Source organism: Apteryx rowi, unplaced genomic scaffold, assembly GCF_003343035.1.
Source record: "Apteryx rowi isolate R43461 unplaced genomic scaffold, aptRow1 scaffold_160, whole genome shotgun sequence".
Classification (NCBI taxonomy): Eukaryota; Metazoa; Chordata; class Aves; order Apterygiformes; family Apterygidae; genus Apteryx; species Apteryx rowi.
The window spans coordinates 1,204,636-1,214,934 of record NW_020447864.1 but is presented as its reverse complement, the minus strand read 5'-3'; the positions used below and the strand labels follow the sequence as shown (position 1 = coordinate 1,214,934).

The 10,299-nt window shown below is 36.4% G+C and overlaps 1 protein-coding gene across 4 annotated transcripts in view; it reads right to left on the bottom strand.

Moving 5' to 3' along the window:
- Window positions 1–284: 284 nt before the first annotated feature.
- The window catches only part of BTBD9 (BTB domain containing 9), a 144,360-nt gene continuing 134,345 nt past the window's right edge, over window positions 285–10,299 (bottom strand). For 2 of the 4 annotated variants that reach the window (XM_026059838.1, XM_026059840.1), the window contains exon 12: window positions 285–9,617. In XM_026059838.1, the coding sequence (XP_025915623.1) occupies window positions 9,423–9,617 (195 nt within the window). In that variant the 3' untranslated portion in view covers window positions 285–9,422. The remainder of the gene's footprint in view (window positions 9,618–10,299) is intronic. The other 2 variants (XM_026059839.1, XR_003252489.1) reach the window with 2 other exon arrangements.

Genomic DNA, 10,299 nt, shown 5'->3' with positions numbered 1-10,299 from the left:
TCTTCTTCCAGAGACTACAGTGGTACTTCCTGGTAACAGCCGACTGTACCTGCTGTTCTCAACATTCTTAGTAGCTTCAGGGATTCACATTTGCCCAAACGTCACTGTGAAAATCACCAATGTTTTCTACTCTGATATTAGAGTTGTTGGGTTCTACACCAATAAAGGCCTTGCCAGGCTGGGAAATAAATCTAATTCTGCCAAAACTCTTCTACTGTCACATACAACATATAGCAGCACCAGACACGCTTTATCATTAGGTTAACAAAACTGCAGACAAGCAGTCAAACACAAAAGATCACTTTATTTCTCAAATCACAACCCTCTCATTCTTGAAAAGGTTCATTGCTAATTGTCACCATCTTAAATATATTCTGTATTTTTCCTGTGAAGTTAAATACTTTAAAGAAAAATCCCCAAAGAAATAAATACAAAGCACAACAGTTTCACTTTACAATTTGCTTTGAGCATTGTCTGGTCCTGCATTCACTCTGGAGAGTTCTTCCCCTCTGAAGCTCTTAAAAAGAAATCCAGGCTAACCTCCCTTGTTCTCCAGAGTCCTCTGCTTATCAGCTTTTAATACAAGTTCTTAACACAATGCTAGAGCATGCACAGTGTAGCTTATATTAGTTTAATAATTCTATAATCTTTCATTACAAATATACACATTTTTACTAAGAAGGTTATAACTGCGATGCTTCTTTTTTACTAGATGTTCATACAAAATTCCATATTACAAAATGCTTTTTTGATGATGTGCATGTCTGCTGGTGAAAAACTGCAAGGAAATCAGTACTAGCAAAGTTTACCAGGTTGTTCAGTAGATAACTTACAAAACCAGACAATTCCCAAAGCTGTTGCCTGCATAACCGCAGCACAACCTGCAACCAGCATTCTACCTGAAACTTAATTAGCCAAATGGTTAGCAATGCACATACATTGCAGTATAAAATGTTACCAAGGTGATCAGAACATGCTGTGAGAGGGATTATTCTCATACGATAAGCACAGTCCAGTACAATAGCGCAGCTCCTTCGAACAGCCAGGAATGGAGGTCTAATGCAGCAGTTTTTATGAGGGTTGTCACATTAAAGATAGATAACAGTAGTCCAGTGCGGGCAATATCATGTTCCTTCAAAGAGCTGAAAGCACTTCCCATATCAGAAGTTGTGCTCCCTAAAAGTTTTTCTTGAAAGAGATATAAATACGAGCCTGAATGGGTGTGACTGTGAATTCATCCCAGTTAAGTGTCTTACTCCAGATATAGTATTCCTGAAAAGGTGATCACTGTATGGGAGGCTGATTTAGCTACATATTCATGCACTTAAAGAGTATTCAAAGACTACGATAAAGTATTCACTTTAGCTGAAACTTCTATCTGTTCACAACAAGGTCTGAGGTAGTTTAGAACCAAGCTATGGTTAGGAAACATGAGAAAGAGGGAAAGGGATTTAACGCACCAAACTATCAAGATACAACTGATAATTGCAGACAGAGAAGGGGAATGTAACCATAAACTTTTAAACTACTGTCTGTCAAGAAGGAGAAGCACTGACAGAAATGAGTGAAAAAGTTCATTAAAAGCTGAACTTCTATTTAGCCTGGCTCCTAATATTTAATTCATGATGTTTGAAGGAACAATGTTAACATTCACTCCAGAAAGAAAACCAAATGACAATAATGAAATTCAGTAAAGCAGAAAGGAAATGAAATTTTACAAGATATTAGATAAAGTTAATAGACATTGGGCACTGAATGTGAAGTAAAGCTATATTCTCAAGATGAGTCCAAGTGCTCAGTGGGATGTTTGTATCTGCAGATAGCTGAAATACCTTCTTCACACAGGTTTCTCCAGAAACTTGGGAATTCTTTGACGGTTCACTTTTGATGATGCAGTTTATTGAGAAAACAACACTCATGTACAACAAACAAATTAAGCATATTTGTGCAGCACAGTGAGAGAGAAATACTTACAATTATGTAAGACTTAAATTAGATAAGCCTGCACACAGCCTGACCCTATATTTACTCAGGTCAACAGGAAAACTCTTATTGATTTCTCTCTTCAGGATAACAGACACAGTGCAAACAGATTATGGAAGTACAAGGTCCAAAAAGGCCAGTACTTCCCATATCCATAGACAACCAAACTGAAATTTTGCTCACGAGCACTTGACAGCCTACTGGTAGTTACCTTTGAAGTCTGATGCTAATGAACTGGGACTGAGATATTTTATTCAGCATATGGCACAGAGGTAAAAAGAAATCTGTGATACATCACAATTTGGAGGAAAGTTCCAGGGAACACTGCAGCAACAGCAACATGATGCTAGGTAGGGGGAAAAAGCGAAGGAGTAACAAGCAGATTGGGGGAGTGAGGTAGGAGAAAGTAACCCGTGAGGACTGGGACAAATAGACCTAGCTGGATTTACAGGACTCAGATCTCATGTTGCCGTTCCCCTGAAATGACTGAAGTCATGCTCCATTCTCTTCCTCTTTGACGAGCACTCACATTCATGTGAATGATAGATTCCTTAACAAAATTCCCTAAATTACAAAAAAGGCCACATAGAAACACATCCCTGAAAATAATCACTACGAAACAGACAGATCACTTTCTAAGCTATATGTCCACTGATGTATATTTAACTACATTACAGTCTCTTCCCAGATCGTTCCTTGCAACACTAGCCCTTGCTACCAGACTGATATTTTTCTAATCTAAGCATTTACACCCCATGAACTTAGTGTTATTGCTTTAAAACATTAATTCAAAATGTCTGTCTCTCAAAACTAATAAATATCATTCCAGTAACAGGTCCAAATCAGGAAATATCAATATCCTTGTTATTAAATTGGCATAAACAAACTCACAGAATGGTCCAAATGGAAACCTGGCCAATGGACAGCAGAAGAAACCTGCCTCTGCTCATCAGAAATGACCTCTGTGATGATTTCAAAAGCACTTTCTCAGTGTGACAAATTTCTGTGAGAAGTTCCTGTGAAAAATTTTACAATCTTTTAGCAGCTGAAAATATCTATAAAAACAACAGAGCTATAGAAGATGCCAAAAAACAATTCTGGGGACTTACCATGCTTCAAAAGCACAGTCTAAAATTTTTTATTAAAGAGGAAAACTTCTTAATATCTATCAATAAACACATTTATAGGATTATAGGTATTAACCATAAATCACCTAATGATCATAGCCCAGAAGTAAAGAGACAAGAGATATATGTGTAGACCAAAAATGATACCAAGAAAATGATGATTTCTGGTACATGTGCAAGTTTCATAGCTTTTCCTACAGAAAGAAGCTGCAATAACTACTATTCATTAGGATTACATAGCATACAGTTTTAGAGGTGCAAACCCTGATCTGAAAAATAATAACAGCCCTACTTACTGGATGTTTCAGAAGTCACCTGGTCCTTTTTGGATACGTAGCATTTGTTGTAAAAGGGTATACAGGTCAATTTTTTAAATGCCTCAAACTCCTTAACATAGACTGTGGTGTTGATGTATCTGCCAGTTTTCAGGAGTCACTGGATAACTCTGAAAATTATGAGAAACTAAGTTACATTCTTTCAACTGCGGGCTGAGGAACTGTACAAAGAGAGTGGATGTGCCAAGATAATAAACACAGAAATAGCTCAGTAAATTGCTGATGAGGAAATGTACTTGTATCACACCAACAGTGCAGGTCTCCTTCCTCTACAAAAGCCCAGGGCCTAAAGTAGCATGAGGCAAAGGAGAGGCATGTTTACACCTCTGCGCAGACTTAAGTCATCACTCGCATTCAGATTTTTAGCTAAAATAATCTGAACTTCAATTCTCATAACATGTATGTAATAAAATATTTTTTTTTCAGAACATTGAGCTGTAACTATTCTATTAGGCTCGGGGCAAAGGGAAAAGAAATAATTACCTGATGTCTGATTGGGTGATAATGTCTAAAGCCAAGAACATATTATTACTCAATTTACTCACTACCACCATTTGTTTATAAGACAGTAAACAAACACATACACTACTACAAAACCTGCATATAATTGCACTTGTAGTCACTCTGTTGGCACATGACAGATATCTGCAGTCTTCTCATCTGCAGTTTTCCACATACTATAGCTATTAATCTGGGCTTTCTTTATCTAAGAAAAGTTGCAGGGCGATCTTAAAACTGTAATTTTCTAGTAAGCGTTTTCAAAATCAATCACAGACCCAGATTCTATCATGGAATATGGGCATGTACATACAGTACTTCAGTCAAAGCTTTGTAATGAAAACTTGTGTAGGGCCACTGAACAGCCTGCAATTTTTTAAAGCAATTAATGCTCATATGAAGGCTCGCTGTGTAAAGACTGCAAGCCATAGCTTACAAAGTAGAGAGGAGGAATATATATGATCTTTGGGCGGCACCACTGTCTTCAAGATGAGCATTTAATTTACTCTATTTTATGCACCTCACTACAGCCAAATTGCCAGGCCTTAACAACTGAGCAACAACAGCTTTGGACCTGATCACCCTTGTTTAGTCATTTACACATGTGAAGCAACCATAAAAAAGATTCAGTACCCTGCCATACTACAGCAGTAACCATTTCACACCTGCCTGCACAAAATTTGTTTAGTTTAGCAGCTTTAGAATTTGTTGTAAATTCAAGCTAAATAATTAGCTATTAGCTTAGTTGAACACATATATGAATATTTAGGCACTCCGATAAAAACCTGTCGCAGGACTTTATTTCCTGTATCCTGAACCAAGCTTTGTGGAGCTTCTGTGCTAACTTGCACTAACTAGTGCAGCTGACAACGTGACCGATCAGGTCCGTCAGAGCAAACTAAGGATTCTAACCTGAAGATGTTGTTAACTGGGAGACAGGGGAAGGGACCAGGCCCCTGGAGTCCTCCGGCATCTACAGATTATTATTATTTCTGAAACATGTCTGAGTCCTCTGGCACCTGATATGATATCATGCGAGCTTAAAAATGTTTACTTTTAACTAGGTTAACACTTACTGGCTCAGATATTTACTGACTGCTCCAACCACAACAACCACATCTTGCCCACTTTGATGTTATGTGAGCACCTCCCAAAATTTAAGTCAACGAATATTTTCATGGAGAAAAATAATGTATATCATTTCTACTTTCTGTGAAATCACATCTAAATTCTGATTCCATAGTAGTATCTTTGAGTGGGCATCTTGGTATAAATGGAACTAATAAATAACAATCAGATAAGAGTATCATTAACTTTGTCTTCTAATCTTTGCACTGACTCTAGATTTAAATAACACTGTTGAATAATGAATGGATATTCATACATGCATTTGGTTGGAAAAGTTAAGAGTGGAAAAATTATTCACATTACTTCTCTTGCTTTCTTCCTCCCATGGAAAGCAACTGTGTTATCAAGTCAGATGCTAAACTGAAAATTTGCTAATTTGATTTCATAATTAGTAAAGATGAAGATGCATTAAGTTCATTTCAATTTTTCAGCAATGCTGAGAAGCACTAAACTCTTTCAAGCATTGTTGTCATAATAAACATTCAAAACTGATTTCTGTGGAAAGAGAAATAAATGGAGCTCTAAAGGAAGCAAACTGCAATGAGGAACAGTTCCTTCCCTAACAAAAACAGTGATTTCTTCTCCATGCTAAGTCCTTTACATCAATCTTGGATTAACTTCTCTCATAGTAATTCCAATTAAAATGCCACTTTTTCAGAAGCTAAGATTAAAATAAAAAGAACACTCTACAAAAAGTAATTCCTAAAAGAAAATTCTTTGCTTTTTAATACTTTTCTTTATAATTGAAAAGACATATTTTAGGAACTTGTTTTAGAGCTGTTTGACAGTGGTTTGAAAACAGAGCTGTGCACTTTTTGCTCAGCTCACAAACTCATTTTCCCAGATAAATCAGTTTTACAAATACTGAATTTACTCTTCCTGAAATGACTGATTTTTGGCCATACATTTCTGTGAATAAAAATCTTTTAAATTCAGTTGGAAAAAGTAAATTAAATGAAGAGACTTTAGAAAGAGCTCTGTTGAGCTCCATATGAGTTAGACATAAGTCTGAACTCAACCTATGGAAGAAGAACAGAGAAAATGAGGCATGAGGAATTTAAAGATAGTGATTATTATAACTGAACTACTAAATAGAAATAATGTCTCGGTAATGACAATATAGTCAGTTCTGTTACCTAGAAATCTGACAGAAGAACTATTTTATAGTTTCTGACAAGAAGGCAAAGAACATGTGGTCAATTTTGTTCCAACTCTGTTGCAAATAAAACATGCATAAGTGATATGCAATTTTGAATAATATCTCAGCACTCTGCAGAGAAGCCCTGATGTTAAAAATCAACTCTTGTTTAGCCAAACAGCACAATTTCTTTCCACTGAAAGAAAGAAAAAAAAAAGATTTCAGAAGAATATGCAAGAATCATATCTGAAATTGGGAGTCAATAAATACAATATATACATACACCATTAGAAACAATGGGAATATTCACACCAAACATAAATCAGTTCTGTGTGATATTTTCCTTTGTCACTAGCATATTATGTTGCTGATGGAGTATTTAAGGCAGAGGACTATAGCAGGCAATAAAGATATTGCAGGTGTTGGGGGGGGAGACAAAGCAGAGTTGAGGTCCCTTAAACATTTTGACATTATTTCTTTGAATAAAAAAGTACTCACACTAAAAAATGTTAGGATGTGGTGATGCTTGTCTTAAAGGTTTGAAAGCTCTGTGATCACATTTGACTCACTTCAATGACAGGGTCTAAGAATAACTGTAACACAAGAAGTCTGTGAGAAAGGCCAGACGTGACTGAGAATCAGTCTAATACTCAAAAATTCTATTTATTTATATTAAGGGATAATGCTAACATGGTTTTTGTTTTGACCAATCTTTTTAAGGGATATTGGAAGTCCCTTAGGACCTAATCCTTTTTCCTTTGGGAATCTCTCATACCTGTTCATTCAGATTCTTCATACCTGAAAACTGACCACTATAGCCCCTGGCAGAGAGCTAAAGTCATAGGAAATACATAGGTGTTTTTATTCAACAGTGAGTCACAAGACAAGAACAAAAAGACTTGCAATAGTTTATAGCTTTTTTTTTCAGACTGATTTGTATCCTAAAAATTAATTGTCCAAGTCAGAGATTACAAACTGAAAATCCTGCTCTTTCTCTGATAGCCTAAACTCAGAACAGCTAGCACAAACTTTTTTCATTCTTATCTTAACACAATCTCTACAACAGTGACTACTAAAGACTAACACAGCTAGGATGTTATGGTCTTTGTTTATCCACAGTTTGAGAAACTTGTTTGATGAAACTGCACAGAAATAACAACACTGGCACTGAAGGACCTGTCTACCAAAGACAAGGCATGCTCCACGCGTCTCAGTAGTTCCAGCATGGATTACAACTGGAATAGAGGAGTTCTCCATTTTTTTCTCTTCAAAGGAAAAAAAAAAGTTCTGAATTTTTGGACCTTAAATAAAAGGGTTTGCTTAAATAAAAGGGATGTGTTCCCATTAGTCAGGCTCAGTTTTTTGACGGTAATTGGCAGCCAAGACTAGCTACAGGCTTATGAGCAATATCCTGCCTCAGAACTCAAGACTAAGGCAGATGTGGCATATATTGAAAGCTACGTATAACGCGATGTGCATGCATCTTCACTGAGACACATCATAAATCAGAAAATAGCGGTGGGAAGGAAGGAGGCTGCATGCAAACATCAGAAAAACGGAACTGGGACCTGCTCATGAAAAATACTATAATATTATCAATAAAACCAAACCAATTTTACTGGAAATAAGAAAGAGGAAGCATATCTCCTTTAACGTGTCTACTGATTCATTGCTACCATTTGTTATGTTTCTTCTTTTTTCAGCCCAACTGATATCCAACATGAAAATTCTTTCAAATTAAGCGGTGTGACAAATTAACATCCTATTTGCTATGCTGATATAACTCATTTTATCACTATGGTTATACAAAGGAAAACCATATTTAACCTACACTACCTTTGTTTTCTTCTGACAAGGCTATCTGTCACCAAGGAAATTCCAAGTTCATAAAACTGGAGAGCCAACATTTCCAAGATAATGTACCTCATGCGGAGAATCAACCCTCCTAATCAGTTTTGCCAATTACCTCAACGTTTGTCTTAATACAGAAACACTTCATCACATACTGAAAGACCAATGTGGAGCTCTTCTAGAAGCCATGTGGACCTGCAGAGTATGAGACTGCATCATCATTAGTGTGAAAACACTTAAAACAAGCAAAGCAGATAATCGATCCAAACAGACACAGATGGATAACTAATTCTGTGATGCACAGTAAGAGCTAGATTTTTTACAATACAGTATTAAAGCATCCTATTTTATGAAGATGATGAGAAAAGTTTATGCATGGCCTTTAAATTTTAGGCTCCACAATGTAAAACATTCTTTTCTTGGGTAAAAATAATTATCTGCAAATTCCTGTTTTTGTATTCTGAACAACTGCTTTTTAGTAGTCAGGTGCAGTTCCACTTTTCTAAACAAAAAATCTGTCAAACTTTTCTTGGAAATACAGGTAAAATGTATGTAATCATCTTCAAGAGCAGAAAATATGTTTTTCTCAAGATGGATACCTCATTTAGGAGTTTCCCCTTTGAGTATAAGAAATGACAATTTTGTACTTTGAAAAGTCAACTAAGGTCAAGATTAATATAGCATCCATTAATTAGTTTGTTGATATCATGAAGGCTTTTCTTGTCATCCCACTGATGAATGAGGGAATTTGCATCTCAGCAGGTAAACACACTTGATACTTCCTTAATCTACTGCACTGCATTTTTTTCTTATTTTTGGCTGTAGCAAAGTGGGATACAGAGTCAAAATGATTTAGAAGACAGCTTACTAGTTACAAAGGAATATGAATTAAGAATAAGCTTAAAAAATAACAAATATTCCGTACTGATGTGTTCCATAAAGATAAACATTTTCTTTGCTAATGGAAGCCTTCAGGGAACAAATACTTATTTCATACGCTTTCCATTCTGCTGCTCACAAGTCATTTTACATTTCCACTGTAGCTCTGCCTTTTATTTCCTTCTGTTCTCCTTGTGTTGGTTAGATTAGAGAGGTAGGGTGTTAATGGGGTACTTGATGAAGACTGAAGACCTATTTTCTCCCCCCCTGGAGACCAGCCTGATTTGAACAAATTGAGGAGAGTGAAGCAGTCTCTTCATGTCCTTGGGAAGCCTTTTCCATTTCAGCATTTCCAGCTTCCAGACATGGTCCTCTTTGTTCACTGAGAGGAAAAAAAAAAAAAAAAATCGTGCCAGCACAAGAAGGTTGTGAATAATTTCATATAATGTCAACGGGTCTTCAAAAGCTCCCTTTCAATCTCTTTTATGGTTGGTGAGCATGTGAACGCAAGGTGGATCCAGGAGGGGAATGCTGGGAACTGGTGCTTCCAGCTCGAACAGGGCGAGAAACAAGCTGTTGTCCACCAGTCCCCAAATCTGTTGTTGCCACTTCCTTACTGCCCTCATCCTTGTGGGTACTGTTCTGTGCTGGGCACTCAAAATGCACACAGTGAAACACCTGGAGAGAAAAAAAAAATGAAGATAAAGCAAAACAATTAAATGCTTAATGCTTAAATGCTAAATGTTCAAACAATTAACTGCTGGCAAAAGCATGATCATAATAAAATGAAATCTCTATGGAAGCATGCAGGCCAGATCAGTGCCAAAGCACTGGCAAAGTACAAATTAGAATGTTCATCATGAGATCCAAAGCATCTGTCTGTGTACCATGAACATTATGAGGTGATACTGCTAATAACAGCAAAGTATGAGAAGGTCTCCAAATTATACAAACCTTTATGTACGGCACTGAAAATCAGACAGATTGTTCCAAAGCAAATAGAGATATTTGTAAATGATATTTTCTTTGCAAAGTAACATAAATACCTACTATCAGACAACATGCTGTTGGATAACAACAACAATAATATTAATTGTCTTAAACATACCTTATGATCTATTTACATCCTCAAAAACTGAATGTTCATACATACTAGAAATGAATTTTTTATCATTCTCCATATAATTCTATTTCTGGATAGACCTCTGCTGTAATCAATAATACCTCTGCAGACATATCCTGGAATATGTAGAAATGTCTTCGGAGTGTCCAAGGAGACTGCTCCTTCATTGAATGAAATATTCAGCTTCAAACAGTGATCAATTTCTGATTTTTCAAGTGATACCTGGACCATTGTACA